General features: G+C 36.6%; 2 protein-coding genes across 2 annotated transcripts; one reads left to right on the top strand and one right to left on the bottom strand.

The window, feature by feature from the left end:
• Positions 1-195: 195 nt before the first annotated feature.
• LOC132564170 (uncharacterized) lies at positions 196-4799 on the top strand. The gene is made up of 6 exons (XM_060228846.1): positions 196-513; positions 758-1129; positions 1978-2368; positions 2789-2970; positions 3960-4098; positions 4552-4799. Exons 1-6 carry the CDS (start codon positions 196-198, stop codon positions 4746-4748), a joined length of 1599 nt encoding a protein of 532 aa, XP_060084829.1. The 3' UTR covers positions 4749-4799.
• Positions 4800-20311: 15512 nt separating this feature from the next.
• LOC132564168 (uncharacterized) lies at positions 20312-21382 on the bottom strand. The gene has a single exon (XM_060228845.1). The coding sequence runs from the start codon at positions 21380-21382 to the stop codon at positions 20312-20314; it is 1071 nt and encodes a 356-aa protein (XP_060084828.1).
• Between the last annotated feature and the right edge of the window lie 1454 nt (positions 21383-22836).

Raw genomic sequence — 22836 nt, 5'->3', positions numbered from 1 at the left:
ATCTCTTGGAAATGACGAGGTTGTCGTGGAAATTTCTGATATTCCTCGGTCAAGTACGTTGATTATAATGATGCTCATATAAATAAAATTAAGAGTTATGCAACTTAACGGATGATTCGATTTTCACTAATTAATTAATTGTTCTAATATCTTGTAGAACGCTATCTACACAACACGTGTATAAATTGCCAGTAAATGTCATCCCGTTGTTTTGCAGATATCAACGACTCCAGTGATTTATCCTTAACACAGCTACAAAATATCTCTGCTACGCTTGTCAACGAGGTCCAGCTTGGAAACATTAGCCAAGTTGTTAACTTAACAGTATCGGGCGTAGCTGTGGTGGAACCGCTTCCGTCTCCGGGAACAAATGAGTGGAATGCCACAACGACCGACTCTCCATACACTACCATTGTAGAGGCTTCGCGAATGCGCTTCAACCCTGCGCCAGAACCGCAACACGAGGGAGTTGTTTTTAAGACGCAGCCCAAGATACAAGTATTGGATGCACAGGTTGGCCTAATTCATTACAGATCCAATCTGAAATTTCTTGTTCTTTACAGATATTGTATTATGATGGATGTTTCTTTAACAAATGATGTTTGATGTATTATCACAATATACAACATAATATCATTATCGTTTATTCCTTGACATTTATGAAAAGGAAAATCCCACAAAGAGAGTAAACACATTCCAGTTCTTCGATAATGCTGCAGGTCATAATATATTGTTTTTTCTGTAAATACATTTGCAGGGACAACCGATCACACAGCTCGGCACAGCTTCCCAGCCTTGGCAGATCACTGCCTCGCTACGTCCTGGTGGCTCCAACGCACTTGCCAACCTAACAGGAAATCTCACTATCGAGTTTGTCAATGGTTGGGCAAACTTCACGGATTTGCTGATCACCCAATTCGGCAGTGACTTCTATATCGACTTTGTGTTGACCTCACCAAGCGACAAAAACTTTTCCATCTCCTCCGATCCACTGACAGTTACTGGTCGACCAATTACAGCCTCTGTTGCATCCATGACATCGACTGTCATTGAAAACAACTACTTTGCAATTAACGTTGAGCTTCGCGATGAGGTTACATCGGAACTGATACCAGATATTGCCTGGAGGGTAAGACAATTGGAAATCACACTCATTAATTTTGAAATACAGACAACTTTCCCGTTATATATATTTTTACTTGACTAAGAGTTGTTTTCATGCAATCGAAGTAAGGGAAATAATTTTGCTTTGTCATCGAAATGTTTCGTATTTGTATAATCTGATGAAATCTGCATGAATTTGCTTTAAAGTTATATTGCGTATCCAATTATTTATTGAGTATTAAAAGCTTTTGTCTGAACATCTGTGTTCCGAGAAAACTAGAAATTTTTTTTTTATGTCATTGATTTGGGAATATATACATCAATTGCATTCCATTCAGCACTTACTGAGTCGCATTATTAAACGTGTAATTTATATTCCCTTATGCATTTATTGCTTTATTCAGTAATTTTTAATGATCTGGCCATCCTCGATACTCTAAGGGTTACGATCACATTCACTGTCTTCACCCTCCGGAACATGTCATAGCGAAATAGAAAAATTCCAAATGCGAAACCTTTTGGACAAGACAAGAAAAATGTACAGCAAACGAATCTCGAGGTCTCATAATGGTATATTGAAATTGCTCTGAAGTTGGCTGTCCCTATGGTAATCTTCAAATGGACCACAACAGCCTGTGACTGGCCAGTAGTGTATTTCTCCTGGAACCAATCAATGTTTTTCGCTTGTGACGTGCACATAGGGTGCAGAGAGGGAACGTGCTTGTAACCCTGGAGTGTCGAGGGTGGGATATGACAGTTTTCTAAGACAAACATGTCCGCTCTGAGCGAAATGATGAACTATGATATATATTACAATTTACATGCCACTATTCTTACTTTTAAGACATTGAGTAAGCCACACTCTGTTTACAGGGTCACACCTGGACAATGACAGCAGAACTGGACAAACCAGAACATCACACAGGCGAGATGACTGGATCAAACGAGACCATTTTCTCAACTTCAACGAGTTCAGCCAACTTTTACTCACTGAATTTTACATCTCTTGGAATTTACGCATTGAAGCTGCATATATATACGACTCCATCTGCCTACGACTTCTATAAAGATGTCCAGGTAGCAGTAAGATCACAGTCCCAGACAAACATCGTCATCCAACAGACAACTCTGGTCGAGATGAAATTTGAATCAGACTTCAACACAGTGGTTGGTTCTGACAATAAATCCTTCGCCATTATGATGGGGAACTACTTTGCTGCGAAATATCCTGATGTTCTGGTCAACTCCGTTACCGTTACGGAAGGTAAGACAAAACACTCATCCACCAAACTTAGCCGATAGTGATATTTAAATATGGTCGGAGTTCATCATGCGTACTTACTCTATACGTGTGTTTCCCAATTAATCTATGCATGCCCGTTTCAAACATTTACATGGCGCAGACTATACACGCAAGATTGAAAACTTTTAAAGTTGATTCGGGGCAGGTCTAACTTTCTATCGGATTTATTTTCCGCAGTTACATCCTTAATTTCAGCGGCTTATTTCTTTAGCAATAATGACTGCATCAATTAGTTAAAGACTTTCAACAGCTCTATTTTATCGCATTTCAAATTTGTCTTGAAATATCTATTCACTTATGTGTATTTTGTAAAATCTTAAGTATGCGTTCCAATTGGTTTATGTGAATGATGCCATTATGTATTGTGCTGTTTGATTACAGGGAGTATTGTCGTGACATATTCAATCAGCGGTGGTATATCTGGAGTCAACACAACAGTATACGGCATGTGTGATACTATTCAAAATAATACAGGGTTTACCTTTAACTCTCAGACAATCTCATTGTCGGGTTACCTGACAGTAGGAGGAGTATCATACTACGGTGTTTCCTGTGGACCTATCGTAAGTTCTATATCACCGATATTATGGTTATTCGTTTATCCAAATGAGCACAGAGTCACAGCGTAGAATATACACATGCACTTGACGTTCTTGTAAATTTAACAACATTATTGAATGCTTGGGCTAGTAAACTTCTTCATCATTCTTATTTTTGTTTTCTGTCGATCACTCTGAATTTTACTTATTCGTTCCTTTTGTCTTAAAATAGTTCGGAGCTTATCAACCTCGGACGATTTTTAGAAAAAGTAAACAGCTATACAATACAGTTAGATTTATCATTTGGATGTACGGTATCTAAATCTTCATATTTTTGTCTCTAAAATGTCTGTTAAACCATCTCCGAGAATGCAGTTGGTCGACTCTGTAAGGTCTGCTGTAATTCGCATATATACAATCCTTTTATATATCGGTTTCAGTATTTCCTTTAGATTTTTACAAGATGGCCTCATTGCTGTCAAATCTACATTCTGTTTCAGGAATATTTCATTAATAAAAATGTAACTAGCCGGCTGTCTTGTCGAAATTCTAGGGACAGCCCTGTAACCTTCGATTGTTTATAACCTAGATATGGTCATAAAACACACCACGGAAATACCTTAGACATATCAACACAATCATAATCCTTAGCTATATTGAATAAAACTCTGACAAAATATGAATTAAACAATGAATTGCAAGAAGACTAAAAATTCAAGGAGATAATAAGACCAGTTGATTCGGAAGTAAACGTCATCTGCTTCATCGAGGACACCAACTGTCTATTTCTCGGTCAATCTATGTCGTTAATATCACGTTCTAAAACAGTAACAAGGTATACAACAAATGGACCAACGGGCAAACACATCCAGCTTCATATCGCACAACTAAACATGATATGTTTTAAAGGTATCACTATAGCGACCTGAAAACTTCCCCATAATTTTCATAAACCTACCTCTTTGAAACAACTTTAAAACTTGTTGGTTCATTATGAATTGTTTTCACTGCAGTCAACCACTAGTTCGGACGAAAGCAGCACCAACTTGGCACTGATTATCTCCCTTGCTGTCGTCTCTACACTCCTTGTCTGCTTAATCGTGGCAATTGTACTCTGGAAGTGCAAGGTGTATCCGAAGACCAAGACGAGGGGTAAGAACAAAGATACTTTAATGACGTTTTCTTTATCATATTTGTCAAATCAGAAGTAGCTACTTTGGAGTACCTGTACAGGTTTTCCGAATTATCACATTTTATCAGGTTCATTTTGTTGAGTATGAAAGCATGAAGTTAATCATTTAACTCGTTTGATATGCTTGTGCAATTTTCGCTATTTGACAAAAGGATATGTTACTAGTTGAAGTATCAACATGTGTTTTTTATGACGTAATCAATGTTGGTGTAGATATTATTAAGACTTTAATCACAGATAATAATATTGTGTACTTCATTTTGCATTTCAAAAGTTAACACATTAAACATTTTGCATATTTAGTCAGACGAGGATTGTTTTGTAAGTATAGACTCAAACAAGCAATAAGAGAACCCAAACAATGAATGACATCCACAAAAGGTGTGTATTTATTCATATATTTTATGTTGCAGATCTGAATAACTATGCGAACTACATTGGTAACCCCAACACAATTGAGGACATTCTCTTCCGTGAACAGTCCTTCATGAGTATTCGCGACAAGTCGGCTGGCCTGCCCCAAGCTCCCGCTGCCACCACCATCAGCAACTACAACACTCATGGACGGGCCAGTCCCCTACCCTTCTATACACAGAAGATGAAACAATGATTACTCATTTCCTAGGAAAACACAACTCTGAACCTGCAAATCTGTGATATCGTGTGGTTTAAATCAATACTACGTTTCGTAGAACTATATATTTTTTATTATTGTTGAAATGTTTCTCTATCACAACACGCGTGGTATTTTGTTTCTATCTTTTGTTTGTTTATTGTTTTGAATGGTTATACATGTTAAACTAATACAAGATTATGTATAGAAAATGCTTAATTACAACATTTATGGACTGATAAAATAACTTTGCTTTAACATTATATTTAGATTTCATGTTTACTCGTTGACAATCGTTATTGTAACTGTAATCTATATATAAACATATTTTTAAGTAAAGTCAAAAACTGTGATAAAATTTTACATGTTATATTGATATTTAGGATTTTTGTTCTCACACTTTGATAAAACAGTTTACATTATCATACAAAATAACGCATAATATTTTATTTATGAAGTACTATAAACATGGCATCCATACATGCTATGTTATCCGTCCATGTGCTTTATATTTGATTACGACTGTTACAATACGTGATGAAATTACAAACACATTTTTTCTATATTTTTTCTATTTTCTATATTATTATAATCACATATTTTTTATTCTAATATGTATGTTATTCTAATTATAGTCGTTCTGAATATTTCAATTTAAATTTGATGTAGTTTTCGCTGTATTAGATATCAGAAGATCTTTTTGAAAAGGCAAATTTTATATTTTTGTATTTATAGAATGTAAAATAGATTCTTTCTTATTGAAACAGAATTAGATTTGTTAACATGTCAATGACAATACAAATTATATTAAAATGATACAAGGCTAATTTCCTTGAAAGCGAAGCACTATTATTTGTCGTAAATGAAGTGAGGCTTTACAGATCAAGAATCTACGCATTTAAGGAATGATATTTATATTTTTTGTAATAAGATCTGATAGACTTTTCAATATATCTCGACACTGCTGGCGCCATCCACGTGTGAAATAAACAACGGTGTGGAATAACAGTAAAAATACATTTGCAAATCTTTTTTTCAGAGTGTGTAGTTTTTTTTCTTTTAATATCTAATAAAAACTCCATGTTTTAAGCAATTATTAAAACTGTTGATTATATTTGAATCTACGACTTGGAAAATCAATTGAAAAGCCAAGGTCTACAAGGAGGCCACAATGAAGTCCACTCTCTAATATTTGTCAAAAGGCTCTCCTTTAATGATTTCTTTGCATACTCATTACGTCGTAATGAACTCCTGCGTATCCTTCATGACGTCTCAAAGCATCTCAGAAAGTTTTCCCGTGTCTAGCATGCATTCATGAGACGCCAGTTAGGCATGGTCGTGCGTAGGAATTGGTCAACGAAATGTTATCTGACACATAGCAAGGATCAAACATAGAATAATAATGATAATCTTCCTGTGTTATAAGCGGATTCCTTTATCAAAGTTATCAAATACTCGGTAATTTGTTAGTTTACAATTACAACAAAATAGTTGATTCAGAATATACTTTTGTTTTCAAGTCATTGATGACGACAAAAAAATATTTCAATACTTCAGAGGTCATAGTTCATAAACAGCCTACCAAATACTTCAGAGGTCATAGTTCATCAACAGCCTACCAAATACTTCAGATGTCATAGTTCATCAACAGCCTACCAAATACTTCAGAGGTCATAGTTCATAAACAGCCTACTAAATACTTCAGAGGTTGTAGTTCATAGTTGCTTACATCATTAAATAAAGTCTATGTTCTGTAGAAGTGTAAACATTAAAAGAATTTCCCGTGTTTTAAATATTAAAGGGAAAAAAACTTTTCTACATTAAAGTTAGCAAGAACAACATTCAACTAAGCTGTATGATAGGTGTAATATTTCTGTTTCAATAATGTGAACTTTCCATGTCTGGGTAGCAACTAACTGCATCGCCAACCTATGGTGTTTAAATGCCACAGTTGATTCGATACGCAAGTGTCTATTCATATTACAATTACAATAGTTTTCGTGCAATATGTGGTCAACTGACGGACAAACTTGTAACATAGGGTTTCAAAAGGTGTTTTGTACTATTCATAGTGATTCCGTTGAGAAATATATTTCTTTGTGCGATATGAAGTTGAATGTGTTTTATGGTTGTTAATTTTTCTGTTGGTTCCGCTGTTGTTTACCTTGTCTCCATTTGTGGACGTGACATTACTTACTTTAATTGATCAAGATTTACATGGCATTTGTCTTCGATGAAGCAGAAGGCGCTTACTATTCCGGAACACCTTGGCCAGTATTAATGAAACCGTTCCTATGCTCAAGCAAGATTTTTTTCAATCTGTTAGTGCTATTGTCATGCTCACAATTATATTCATGGTTCTTTGGTAAGTAGTGATTTATAACAAGCCTTAATAATTGATTAGACGATTCCATTTAAAACAATCGATGAATGAAACAAGGAGTGGGTGGTAAAATATCAACGTACAGGTGTTTCACCAAGCGCGGTTCGATTATCTGGTCAGACGCAAAAAATATATCTAATCGTCAATATGAGGCTTTCTTTGCTACTTCTATTTTGTCAAATTCTTTTTTATACCATGATTAATTGAGATATCTTATTTCTTAATCGTTGCTATTTAAGATTTGTGTTTACAAGTTATCTTTAGATCAGGAATGACAAACTTGCAGATAACGGTTTAGTTATTTTCGAGTATTGATTTAGCATTTCTGAAGAAGTACGACACAAAACTTGCTGACAGGAAAATAAGGTTACAAATCAATCCTTCTGTGATGTTTGAGATACATATAGACACAGACTTAGTCGCTAGAATCAGACGATATGCGGTGCTGATTTCCTTCAATAATAAATGTGGACATTTTCTTGCTTCATGAACCATGGAATTGGCAGCTCTGTTAGAAGAAATAATGGGTTTTTTAAGTTAAAGACTCAACGACTGGTGTTTTAAACATTGTTTGTGGTGATACCATGGTTTAGAGTTTCTTTGAGCGGTACACTTTACAGTCTAAAATAGTATGATTGACGCAGTCCGTTTTTGTATAATTATACATGTGTGTGGAGATGTATACAAATGATTATGTACATTGATTTGTGAATTGCTGTTGGGTTTAAATGTTTTACTCAAACAATCTTGCTAAGTGTTTTCTAATATCACAAATCATTGAATTCTACTCTCACATCATTTATCAAATGTATATGGACAAGTGCTGATCGTTATAATTTCTACAGTATTCAAAAGTGTTTCAAATTATACCAATAACGCATAAGGAAAGTGTATAGTCATGTCGGAGGCCATGGACTTCATAGAGACGTTCAACTCGTTCTTATTCCAGTTGGCCATTTTATTAATAACAAATGTGAATTGTGAGTTAGTGTCGACATCACTTGAGGCTGACACAGATATACGATGTGCGAATCCTTTCCTCTCGCTATCGACGATAGGATATATTCAGTGTCAGAAAGCATGCATCAGATATTCCGATTGTGAAGTGCTAAGCTATACCAAATCGCAGCTGGAGTGTAAGCTCTACGCAGGTGAAAACTGCTGGAGTTATTCGGGAGATTCTGATTCAAATATCTACAAACAACGAAATTCAATTAAAGAGGTTAGTTTGTGTTCAAATTGACAACTCCTCTCATCAAATGAATTAACGAAATACGTTGTATGTGGGGGGAACATGAATAATACTTCGGAGGGAAGTTTCTGGATAAAATGCACGTGTAAAGATGACTGTACAAAAGATACGCAAGGGATTAGCACCTTTCGATACAAATTTAGAGTTAGATAGATTAGAACCCACTGCCGAGCGGAAGATTTCAGATAATATATATTTTAAGGAGAAACAGCACTTGTTAAAAAAACAGTTCAGATGAAATGCCAATTATACATCAAGCTATTACAATCATAGCACGTTGTTTTAAGCCATTAATATATGAATCGATAATAGAAAATTACACACATTGTCACTTAGATTTATCATCACGCCCCTTATATTTATCATTAAGCTAATGAACTGACTATTTTAAATTGACACTACATAAACGACACTATGATTAAAACAACAAGGGACTGTGCTTTCGATATCACGATTTTGATTATTGTTTATATATATATATTATTCATTTAACGTGGTCATTGTTTTGCAATATTCCCTACAGGCAACTGGCGGTAGCTGTCATCATTTATTATGTCCAGCATCAACTGTATGTGTCGAAACAAAGATTTCGTCACAATGCTTTCCAGACGAAGGTAAGAGTGTTATTCTTTATTACATTGCAGAAATAAAATATTGTTAATTGCCATGTAACGCTTTTTATCATTTAAGATTTTCTATGTTATCTCTCTTGGTGTTATCCCTAACCGCTGGTGCTTCCTTTCTACACTTGTTCTGTTGAATATACAGTCTTTCATTTATCTCCAGCCAAGAGATCATCACTACTTGAGTCAAAACCTCTACACCATCGTGGCGGTTAGTGATTATTTGTATGTCGGACGATATCATTTAATTACAGAGTTTTTCCTCTTTGTTAAAACTTTTTGTCATGAGCACAGCTGTAAATTGCGGAAATTGAAAATTGATGTGTAAATTGATCGTTCAAAACCGATATTCAGCAACAATGTTAGGGCTTACAACCACTTTATTACAGAGTCATTGCCTTTTGTTAAAACTTTGTGTCAGGAGTATTTACCTCGATATTTGGATATAAGATAAAGTATTTTGCTGTAGACATATTCTGGCAGTTGTATATCTATGAATGTCATGCTAAATGGAAATGAGACAAAATGAATGGATGATGGAATTCAGGCTATTGTATATACTCTCTATAGCCATGTCAAAATTGCTTCCATTTTCTAGTTTACTAGAATGCATTTTCAAAAAAACCCACATCGTTGTTGATAAACAGTTATTGTACACTAAATATTCTTGAAATTCTTGCCTCTTAATGGCATTCATATCCATGATAAATGTCTAGCGTTATTTTGAGATATCAGTTGCAAAAAAAATGAAAAAAAAAAAAAAAAAAAAATCAATATTCCATGAATCCAATGTCACGACCCACTGTTAAAAAGATACTTATTAATGTCCGCACACTAACAACTCCCATAAACAGGACGTAACTACATCAACAATAACGATGTTTCGACATTGAAGTTTCTCTTCCAAAATTATTATGTTTGAAATACACTTTTCATTTGTTGCTTTGATTTTGTTATTTTTTACCAGATACAGGTCTGTTATACACAGATATAACTGAGAAATATCGCCCTCGCCGTCATTGTGACATCTTCAGGTTATATGTGCATTGCGTAAAATCACATTATAGCATCTTGGATGATCGACATCCATTTACCAAAGTTCCAGATGACATTAATGTGACGCCAAATTCTCAAAAACGTATTTTTCTCGACCATTCTGCATTATCCATCTGAATATCCATTATGTTCTCATTTCAGAAAAGACTATTTATCTAAGCGATGAAGAGACGTAACGCCAATTATCGAACATTAAAACTATTCAGATGTTAACCGGAATTCACATCGTCGGATTCAATTCGTGTATTGATGTGAAGCCACCTTCTATTATATCGGGTCTGAGGTTGCACTTTAGAGAAATTTACATCGATATTTTAAAACATTCGTAAAGATTACATCAAATCGCGTGTCCATTTGGACGCAAATTTCGATTCTTATTATAAACTAAATGTATGGTTCAGGACAAACAAAAACAATCCGGTCTTGAAAACAAACAATTACAGTTTTATTTACTTCTAACCTATAGTGTCTATACTGTAAAACGTACATTTGTTTTTTTTATGAAAGTGGCCTGATAGAAGCGCGAACATTAGCCTCTCTCTGATAGCAGCTAAAATGCAACGTAAACAAAAAAAGATAAAATGGGGTATACCCTGTGATATTATTAGGATTTCATCGGATGCTTTAATGAATCTGAACACAATCATCTACTTACATGTTTTTTTATGGAAATCGTACACCTCAATATATTATTTCAACAAACAGATGACTTGCGGTTTATGAAGATTAATTTGCAAGCATTTGCGCTTGCCAACGATTGCGTCATAACAGGTTTGCTTTTTTTTAAAGCCGAACAGTACGAAATATTTGTGTAGATTAACCATGTTGAAATAATAAAATTGTAACCCCTTCAGAAATCATCTACCGAATACTCTGCATGAAAAATCTTTGATCAAGCGGGTTTCCAAATGCGTTATATTAAGCCGATTTGACAGGGAGTATTGAAACCAATTCTGCTTGTCACAGCAAATCACAGGAAAGATATTCTAATGCCAACTATAGTTTTAAATGTCATCAGAATGAGTTCGTAAAAGGAATATATGCCGAGATTACAAAAATAATGATAATAATAATAAAACATTAATGATTTGTAACAAGTTTGTTAGTTTTTGTTTTAAAGCCTAGTTTTCAGTACTATCTTTAATTCCCAGTACCATCACCATACGGAGATCTGTCACAGGTTTGTTTGTAAGTGTTTTTCTATCTTTAATTTCCAGTACCATCACCATACGGAGATCTGTCACAGGTTTGTTTGTAAACGTTTTTCTATCTTTAATTTCCAGTACCATCACCATACGAAGATTCTCGTCCTACATCTGTAAATATTGATTCCGTAAAGTTCTGGGTGTATCCTATCGTGAAAACCTACAACGATGCTGATAAATGTTGTGAGTCAGTAGCGGGAAGGTTGGCTGTTCTGGATACAGATGAAAAAAGACATCGGATATACGAAGAAGGAAAGAAACATTCTCGTAAGACTTTTATATATGACATTCTTTTTATATCGTGGCTATATTCATAGCTAACTCCAAATTGTAAGGAATGCATAGACTCCTGAGATCATTTATCCAGATTTTTTTCTAATAAATATTATCATTACAAGCTAGTCGTTAACGTTTGCAATACGTGTATTAACAATGCAGCTATGACAAGCAAATGTTTTTTTCCTTAGGTGCGTAATGATACAGTAGTCGTTTAGATAGAAAACACTGAGTGTTGCTAATCGATTTTCATAATGATTTTGTATTCGCCAGTTTCATAGTAAAAGTAAAATTTTATGGAAAAAAGTTAATAAAATAAACATGAATGAATAAAAAGTGTCCCGTCTGAGCTTCAATCCCTCACAAATCACAGTACAGTAACATATCGACTGTTTGCTCCACAGTTAATAAACAGATAATCTATGAATAATCCTATAGTAGCTAGGCACTTAAGGAAAAAGTAGTCGATAAATTCTAGTGAAACTTCCGAGTCGTTAAGAAATTTTGAATTATTGACTCTTTCAAACGCGTATATGATCAAGTACATGATGTAGCATATTAAACAAAATGGCATTTTTGAGGATCTTAACCTATCGTTATTCAATTGTAAATATTGTGGCAAGTAAACCTTTTACAATGTTCTCATTTGGTCAGAGCCACAAGTGTTTAGCTAAAATGTTTTTGTATAGTGGTTATGCTACTTAACATGGCTAGAGTGTATTTGTATTACTGCCATATCAATTTATATTTCTTTATCAAAAGTTTACCTATAGTTTTTCATTTTTGGTATATTAAGTTTTGTTTTTGAAATTGATATAAACCGTTGAAGGATATTCAAACTGTCGTACCATCAATAGTTACATTGCTTACAAGCTCAAAACTCTACGGTTTCGGCAGCACATGTTTATCGACAGTTTGCTCAATAATGCATAAACATCTAATATAGTATTAGTCAGGTATGTAGCCTGCCACTAAATGAAATATCGTCTTAACGGAAAGTTTCGATTGAGCTTCTTTGTCGCTTAGTCGGTAGCATTGTAATTCAGATTCTGTCAAATGCATATGCGGTACCGCTAACAAAAAGGGTGACAATTGGGTTGGCAGACGAATTGAATTGAAATTCAATATGGTATATTTCGGAATGTAACATTTTACATAATGTTTGTTCTTGTTGTTAAAGCATCTTATTTGATGATAATGTACGCGGTGTTGTAAGGTCGCAATGACAATTACAACCTACTGGTAAAACGTATTGGTATATCATAATATCTCAAATGCTGCCGTTTCTGAAATATACTTGTAACTGGTTAGTGACAATCTCAGTAGCGTTGCAGATATCACTGGCGTTTTGATTTAGCTTCTATATCATTCATTACACCATCAATAAGATCGAGAACCGTAGCACAGTTCCTTATTTAAAGGTTAAAAACTATACAACAACGTGGATTTATCGAGTATTTTACGGGGTTCTTCACTAGAATATGAAGTAAAATAGAGTTTCATGTGTTTCCAACACTTAACCCTAAATATGCAGTATTGTCAAAACATGGAGAAGGATCGAGAAGCAGACAAGTGAGCTTGGTATTTAAGAGCTGTTATTACAGCATGTTAACTTTGTAAAAAGCGCGCAGATAATCTAATATAGCCATCATATACTTATATCAGTTGTTGTTAAGTAGCCATAGTCACCAACAGATAATTATTACTATTTGAATCCATGATGCATGACACAATGATAGGAGTGAAACCTTTTACATTGGTAAACGAAAACGAAACCTCAATGTGACAAGGAAATGATCATCACAGCGCCCAAGCTGTTTGTATTTCACCGCACTTAAACGTGAATTGTGCCTTAATTTTCCGTTCACCATCCCTTGTCCCTTGTCACTGATGCATGTCCCTTCGATATCAAATTTAGTGATAATAAAATACACTATGATTTTAGGATACCTCATCAATGAATAGTTTGTCAATTTACTATCGGCCATGGACTTTGCAATCTTGTATGAATGGGAAACGACGTTATAACATCATTTGGGAATACCCAACTGATTTTCTTATGTAAAAAGAAATTTGTTTGAAGGTACACAGGTCTATCTGTCAATATTTATCAATTAAATAAAGTGATAGTGATGCGGAAATAGAAATCAATTTATATCACATTGAAATGCTTATTGTGTTTATCGTTTAAACTTTGCAATACTTATAAAGATAACCAACCAACAAATGGCGAAAGAAGATTGCAGAGTAAAAGGACATTAATTCACGTGTAGTTTGGCAAGTAAACTTCGACTGATGTCTGATTTTCTGTTTAGTCTAGATAGATGTGTATTTACTACGTTCAATTAATTATTGTTATAATTACTATCATTATCATTTACAGAACACGTGGGCTTATTTGTAGGCGTGAAGCGTAATGAGAAAGGAGTCTGGTACTGGAACAATGGAGTGACTGCATTAGTGCCATTTGTAAACAAAGACGGCAATTGTGCTATACTGTACAACTATGCACTTCACGATTTGAGTTGTGATGCATTACTGTGGTTTGTTTGTGAAATGATATGACGTTTAAAAAATATATATAAAACGATGAATTATCTAAATTGATTCGGAACATACCAGAAGTGAAGATATTTTACAGTAGCACTAGTCACTCTAACTATATTACTGTATTTGTATACTTATTCCTTGTTATGGATATAATAGAGAAAACACAATACACGTGCAGATTTTCCAAGCTTGATACAGAATTTCATTTGAGGGAAACTAGCATCCTTAATCCCTATCAAGGATATTGGTGATGAAACCACCGCTATCTAAGGTAAACCATATGACTTTGGTGATACGAGGTGATCGGATCCCCAAAAATCATCAAAGTCATGTACACGGCGATATATTAACAGTCAGCATATATCGAATACAAGGTTATACTTTTTCCCACATACGAATAAGCTACCGATCGTGGGAACTGTGATCAATTGTATTTTAACATGTATCAGAAAGCTTATTTGTTGCATTTCGTTTTAACGAGTTAGAAAACGACTCGAATTAAGGGTTTTCATAGAAGTTTTGTTGCTGGAAAGGAGATTATTCCGAGTCTAGGAATGTCGTCCCGACATCAACATAAATACGGGTCTAATGAGGATTTCCTTCCAACTGACATCTTTGAACTCCGGACCTCACCCGAAGTTCCACCTGTATAAACATATATACTGTTGAATTTTATCGGCAAGCTGGCAGAGTCACAATAATACGTTTTGGATTAATTTGCCTTCCGCGCGCAACGCGGATTGCTCGTGCCACTTGACATTGTCAAGTGAGCTGTTCTTTTGTATGGATGTGTTTACTTGAGACAAGGAAAATGTTTGAAGTTCACCTATTCTAAGCAAACTTATTTATAACAAAATTTGGACAAATGATATATTTTAATTGAGTGGTAAAGACTACCAAAGGAAAAAGCATGATAAAACGGTATACAGACTTAGAATTGGATTTTTGTAATTTGACAAACTTCAACAGCCCACTGACGGGGAAATCGAACTCTGGCCACTCTACAGATAAACTACTGCTGGCTGTGATTGCCGTTGGGATTATCTTGCTTGTGTGCACTGAATACCTACTCACTTATAACTATAGAGTTGGAAATATCTCTATATCCCACAAGTTTATTCCTGATTATATGGAATCTATAAACAGAAGAACACATTGTCTTCCTTGGAACAAACATGCTCGCTCTTATTATTGAAATCAATATGACAGTGAGTCAGTGCCATTCATACTACCTTGTGAAATATAGAGATTTGTTCCTGGAACAATCGTAGTGTCTATGGGAAACTACTTAATATTAACAACCATGTGCAAACTCAGAACCTGGACGTACTCTGTTTTCAGGAAACGTTGCAAAGTTCAGCCATTACTGATAAGAAACTCCCAATTAGGAGTTTAAATATTGTATGTTAGGACAGGCAAGGAGAGAACTGACATGGTGGAGTCGCCACATATATCACATGTGATATGTCATTCACAAGAAGAATCAGTCTGGAGGTGCAAGATTTTGAAAATATATGTGTTCAAATCCATGTTAAAAACTCCAAACCGATTCTAAACGTAAATGTGTAACGACCACCAAACTCTGATTTTACAAGGATGAACAAGTTTGAAGCTCAATTATTTAAATGTCAGAGTGAAAATATTGAACTCGTACTAATGGGTGATTTTAACACTGATTATTTTGATTATGATACCCATACATTCCTGGACCAAATGGTAAAATTTGATTTACACCAAATGGTTAAGGAACCTTCAAGTGTTGCTGAAACGAACAGACTGAATGGCAATATATATATGTTTCAGCACCAGAATACACAAAAACTGTTTAAGTGGAAGTGGATGGACTCTGTGACAATTATTCTGTTAAAAAATAATTATGACATTAAAATATACATATCTATAAATGTATAAATGGTATAGTACTACAATATCTTTCCAGCGATTTTATTTTGGCTGGAAATGTTCATCAGCGGTCTACAAGACAGGCATCTAGTAAAAAATATTGATTTTCAAAACACAGGACAACCTATTATTCGATACATATTTATGTATCTGGTTGTCAGGAATGGAACACACTTCCAAATGAAATTAAAACTGAAACATATTTTTCTATGTTCAAACAGAAACTACTGAGCTATAATACTGAATGGAAATACTCCGTGACTGACGTTGAAATTTTCTTTGAATACCAGTAACTGACGTTGAATACTATATGACGTTGAATACTAGTGACTTGATTATGTCACTTTTAATACTTTATGATGACGTTGAATACTGTATGTATTGAATACATCCGAATAATTGTCCATTAACTGATGAAAATAATAATTGACTGACTGACGTTGAATACCCCATGACTGAGGTTGAATACTCCGTGATTGACGTGGAACACCCATGACTGACGTTGTTTACTCCGTGACTGACATTGAATACTCCGTGACTGACGTTGAATACCCCGTGACTGACGTTGAATACATCGTGACTGACGTTGAATACTCCGTGACTGACGTTGAATACTCTGTGAGTGACGTTAAATACATCGTCACTGACGTTGAATACTCCGTGACTGACGTTGAATACTCCGTGACTGACGTTGAATACTCCGTGACTGACGTTGAATACTCCGTGACTGACGTTGAATACCCCGTGACTGACGTTGAATACTCCGTGACTGACGTTGAATACTCCGTGACTGACGTTGAATACTCCGTGACTGACGTTGAATACATCGTGACTGACGTTGAATACTCCGTGGCTGATGTTGAATACACCGTGAGTGATGTTGAATACTCCGTGACTGACGTTGAATACCACGTGACTGACGTTGAATACTCCGTGATTGACGTTGAATACTCCGTGACTGACGTTGAATACTCCGTGACTGACGTTGAATACTCCGTGACTGACGTTGAATACTCCGTGACTGACGTTGAATACTCCGTGACTGATGTTGAATACCCCGTGACTGACGTTGAATACCTCATGACTGACGTTGAATACTCCCTGACTGACGTTGAATACTCCGTGACTGACGTTGAATACCCCGTGCCTGACGTTGAATACTCCGTGACGGACGTTGAATACTCCGTGACTGACGTTGAATACTCCGTGACTGACGTTGAATACTCCGTGACTGACGTTGAATACTCCGTGACTGACGTTGAATACTCCGTGACTGACGTTGAATACTCCGTGACTGACGTTGAATACTCCGTGACTGACGTTGAATACTCCGTGACTGACGTTGAATACTCCGTGACTGACGTTGAATACTCCGTGACTGACGTTGAATACCCCGTGACTGACGTTGAATACTCCGTGACTGACGTTGAATACTCCGTGACTGACGTTGAATACTCCGTGACTGACGTTGAATACTGACTGACGTGACTGACGTTGAATACTCCGTGACTGACGTTGAATACTCCGTGACTGACGTTGAATACTCCGTGACTGACGTTGAATACTCCGTGACTGACGTTGAATACCCCGTGACTGACGTTGAATACTCCGTGACTTACGTTGAATACCCCGTGACTGACGTTGAATACATCGTCACTGACGTTGAATACTCCGTGACTGACGTTGAATACTCCGTTGAATACTGACGTGAATACTGACTGACGTTGAATACCCGTGACGTTGAATACTCCGTGACTGACGTTGAATACTCCGTGACTGACGTTGAATTTTTCTTGACTGACTTTGAATACTCCGTGACTGACGTTGAATACCCCGTGACTGACGTTGAATACTCCGTGACTGACGTTGAATACTCCGTGACTGACGTTGAATACTCCGTGACTGACGTTGAATACTCCGTGACTGACGTTGAATACTCCGTGACTGACGTTGAATACTCCGTGACTGACGTTGAATACTCCGTGACTGACGTTGAATACTCCGTGACTGACGTTGAATACTGACCGTTGACTGACGACGTTGAATACTCCGTGACTGACGTTGAATACTCCGTGACTGACGTTGAATACTCCGTGACTTACGTTGAATACTACGTGACTGACATTGAATACATTGTCACTGACGTTGAATACTCCGTGACTGACGTTGAAAACCCGTGACTGACGTTGAATACTCCGTGAGTGACGTTGAATACTCCGTGACTGACGTTGAATACTCCGTTGAATACCCCGTGACTGACGTTGAATACTCCGTGACTGACGTTGAATACTCCGTGACTGACGTTGAATACCCTCTGACTGACGTTGAATACCCCGTGACTGACGTTGAATACCCCGTGACTGACGTTGAATACTCCGTGACTGACGTTGAATACTCCGTGACTGACGTTGAATACTCCGTGACTGACGTTGAATACTCCGTGACTGACGTTGAATACTCCGTGACTGACGTTGAATACTCCGTGACTGACGTTGAATACTCCGTGACTGACGTTGAATACTCCGTGACTGACGTTGAATACTCCGTGACTGACGTTGAATACTCCGTGACTGACGTTGAATACTCCGTGACTGACGTTGAATACTCCGTGACTGACGTTGAATACTCCGTGACTGACGTTGAATACTCCGTGACTGACGTTGAATACTCCGTGACTGACGTTGAATACTCCGTGACTGACGTTGAATACTCCGTGACTGACGTTGAATACTCCGTGACTGACGTTGAATACTCCGTGACTGACGTTGAATACTCCGTGACTGACGTTGAATACCCCGTGACTGACGTTGAATACTCCGTGACTATTGTTGAATACTCCGCGAATACTCCGTGACTGACGTTGAATACTCCGTGACTGACGTTGAATACCCCGTGACTGACGTTGAATACTCCGTGACTGACGTTGAATACTCCGTGACTGACGTTGAATACCCCGTGACTGATGTTGAATACTAGGTGACTGACGTTGAATACTCCGTGATTGACGTTGAATACTCCGTGACTGACGTTGAATACTCCGTGACTGACGTTGAATACTCCGTGACTGACGTTGAATACCCCGTGACTGACGTTGAATACCCCGTGACTGACGTTGAATACTCCGTGACTGACGTTGAATACTCCGTGACTGACGTTGAATACTCCGTGACTGACGTTGAATACCCCGTGACTGACGTTGAATACTCCGTGACTGACGTTGAATACTCCGTGACTGACGTTGAATACTCCGTGACTGACGTTGAATACTCCGTGACTGACGTTGAATACTCCGTGACTGACGTTGAATATCCGTGACTGACGTTGAATACCGTTGAATACTCCGTGACTGACGTTGAATACTCCGTCACTAACGTTGAATACACCGTGACTGACGTTGAATACTCCGTGACTGACGTTGAATACCCCGTGACTGACGTTGAATACCCGTGACTTGAATACTTACTGACGTTGAATACATGACTGACGTTGAATACTCCGTGACTGACGTTGAATACTCCGAATATTTTGACGACGTTGAATACTGACGTTGAATACTCCGTGACTGAATGTTCACGTTGAATACCCGTGACTGACGAGTTGAATACTCCGTGACTGAAATACGTGGTCCCGTGTTATATGACGTTGAATACCGAGTGACTGTACGTTGAATACTAAGCGTTTTGACTGACGTTGAATACTGATTGACGTTGAATACTCCGTGACTGACGTTGAATACTTCCGTGACTGAAATTTAATACAGATACGTTGAATACACAGGAAATCATAAATACAACTGTTCAATTTTATCTCGATCTTTTCCCCTATCATTACGACAACCGTAAAACATCTCCATAATCATCATCATCAACAGGCGTCTCTCGAAACTGTGTTTTTATATTGTATGTTAAAAATCATGTTGCTAGGAAGATGTAGATATGTGTGATTGATCATTTGTCCATGCTCCTGATTTATAGAATATCTAATTAACTAATTGTGGCTGAATATCACAAACATTATACATCGGATCGATCTGTAACGATTACATAGGGGATTTGTCTTCTCAATGCCGTTTGTTTTAATAAACCTCATTCACGTAGTAGTAATATATCCTCTAGACCCTGATAGACAAAATTAAGTCTGGTGGAGTTCAAGCACGCCACACAGTGAAACTAATGAAAACTCTGTATTAAATGTTAAAATGTAATTGACACTAATTCTTATCATAATTTTCAAATATCTATGTTGTACGAAGATTGAATCCGGTTACAACTTAATACCCTCGTTTGGTTGTGTCCTACATGTACAAGCAAATATCACCCTGTAAAATAATCCTTTCCTTTAGGCGCTAGGTGAGGATGGGGTAGTTCCTTTTGTTCATTGCGATCATTGGCCATCACTATTTGCTCCTGGGTGATATCATTGGCCATCACTATTTGCTCCTGAGTGATATCATTGTCCATCACTATTTGCTCCTGAGTGATATCATTGGCCATCACTATTTGCTGCTGGGTGATATCATTGGCCATCACTATTTGCTCCTGAGTGATATCATTGGCCATCACTATTTGCTCCTGAATGATATCATTGTCCATCACTATTTGCTCCTGAGTGATATCATTGTCCATCACTATTTGCTCCTGAGTGATATCATTGTCCATCACTATTTGCTCCTGGGTGATATCATTGGCCATCACTATTTGCTCTTGAGTGATATCATTGTCCATCACTATTTGCTCTTGAGTGATATCATTGTCCATCACTATTTGCTCCTGAGTGATATCACTGTCCATCATCATTTGCTCCTGAGTGATATCGTTGGCCATCACTATTTGCTCCTGGGTGATATCATTGGCCATCACTATTTGCTCCTGGGTGATATCACTGTCCATCACTATTTGCTGCTGGGTGATATCATTGTCCATCACTATTTGCTCCTGAGTGATATCATTGGCCATCACTATTTGCTCCTGAGTGATATCATTGGCCATCACTATTTGCTCCTGAGTGATATCATTGGCCATCACTATTTGCTCCTGGGTGATATCATTGGCCATCACTATTTGCTCCTGGGTGATATCATTGGCCATCACTATTTGCTCCTGAGTGATATCATTGGCCATCACTATTTGCTCCTGAGTGATATCATTGGCCATCACTATTTGCTCCTGAGTGATATCATTGGCCATCACTATTTGCTCTTGAGTGATATCATTGGCCATCACTATTTGCTGCTGGGTGATATCATTGGCCATCACTTTTTGCTGCTGGGTGATATCATTGGCCATCACTATTTGCTGCTGGGTGATATCATTGGCCATCACTATTTGCTGCTGGGTGATATCATTTGCCATCACTATTTGCTCCTGAGTGATATCATCGGCCATCACTATTTGCTCCTGAGTGATAAACATTTTTTTTTTATCTTATATGTTTGATGAACAATGTGTATAATGTACAAACTGATTAATATTTTTATACAAGTTTTGCAGTAAGAAGAGAAAAAAATAATGAATTAAACTGCAACGTACAGATTAGATGCCTTTAGAGGATTTTAATCATTTGAATAAGAATTCAAAATTCGGATGGAAGAAAAAGACATACACATCACAACGAAACAAGTTTTGAAAAGGTTATATTCCAATGAAAACATAGTAAACAACACGTTTTATAGCAACAAAATACCACATGACTTCAGCTTACGTTTGGTTTCAAAATAAAACTATAGTTCTTTAATAATGGCACAGTTGCAGATATTGTAAATATCACAATGGTGTGTGTATATATGTATCAGTTATTGTTGTATCATCACCAAATACTTGTATTGTAATGACCATAGTTTAAGGATAACCTTATTTTAGCCGCTTTTGTGCTTGATTTATTGCACTGAAATAAATTTTTTCTGACTGGAGTTTCTGTATTTTGTTACATATCAATAAGACTAGATGTGTTAATCAATCGTAGGGCAAATATGCGAAAGAAAAAGATATTTCAAAACCTTGATTGAGGAAAGCAAGCTTACAATGTCTATTATGGAAAGGTCTCACATGAAGTTTATAGCAAAGTAAACCAAAATAAACATCATCATCATTCTAATTGGTTTGTGTATTTTGAAGCAAAGTTCAAATCTATGACAATATCCTTTGCGATAGTGATGAAACCAGTTTGTGGCATTAGTAGATAAACATAATAAGGCTATTCCTGTTTAGAAACATATCATTTATGTTTCTTGAAACGATTCCGTGCTTGTCGTTCTATAAATCCACCAACAAAAAGTGATGATGTTATATTATTTTGTAAATAACACACCAACCGACACCAGCATATCATTATTCACGAAGACGGCAAACTCTGAACGGTTACAGTGTGTTACGGTCCATCGTATCTTTCCAATTGTCTTTAATATATTATTGTAGTATGTGTCTTGGAATGACATCTAAACAATGTCTCTGTGGATGCGGCGTTCAATATTTGATTTAACTCGGATTTACCAATAAGAAATAGCCGTGCACTGTTGTGTCGTTTCCTTAGGGAATCGTTTGCCTACGTTCTTCTTATCGCCACCCTGTTAGCAAAATTGCATGTAGAGGACTTAATAAGAAATATAAAAAACGGAGAGCCTTGAGAGCATTTCCCTATAGGTTTGTTTCTAAATTGGTATGAATGAATAAAAAAGGTCTGTGTTCCACAGGAAGGTTTGATTTTAGTCTCTGGACGAGCCCAGCCATATCTATATCCAGATGATATCTGAACTCTGACCCTGACTTAGTACCATTGGATGACTGCCCTTTAACTGACTGCTTTGAAACATCAGATGACTCGTTGAATGGCGGTCTTTATC

The sequence above is a fragment of the Ylistrum balloti genome, unplaced genomic scaffold, assembly GCF_031769215.1.
Source record: "Ylistrum balloti isolate Yb309-2 unplaced genomic scaffold, AGI_CSIRO_Ybal_v1 Utg372024, whole genome shotgun sequence".
Lineage (NCBI taxonomy): Eukaryota > Metazoa > Mollusca > Bivalvia > Pectinida > Pectinidae > Ylistrum > Ylistrum balloti.
Note: the sequence above shows the minus strand (reverse complement) of the source record. Positions and strands in the feature narration are given on the sequence as shown.

Coding starts and splice junctions, on each gene's coding strand:
- LOC132564168 (XM_060228845.1), bottom strand. CDS start 21,382: ATGGCCGATGATATCACTCAGGAGCAAATAGTGATGGCAAATGATATC.
- LOC132564170 (XM_060228846.1), top strand. CDS start 196: ATGTCATCCCGTTGTTTTGCAGATATCAACGACTCCAGTGATTTATCC. Junction 514..757: donor TACAAGTATTGGATGCACAG/GTTGGCCTAATT, acceptor ATACATTTGCAG/GGACAACCGATCACACAGCT. Junction 2,369..2,788: donor CTCCGTTACCGTTACGGAAG/GTAAGACAAAAC, acceptor GTTTGATTACAG/GGAGTATTGTCGTGACATAT.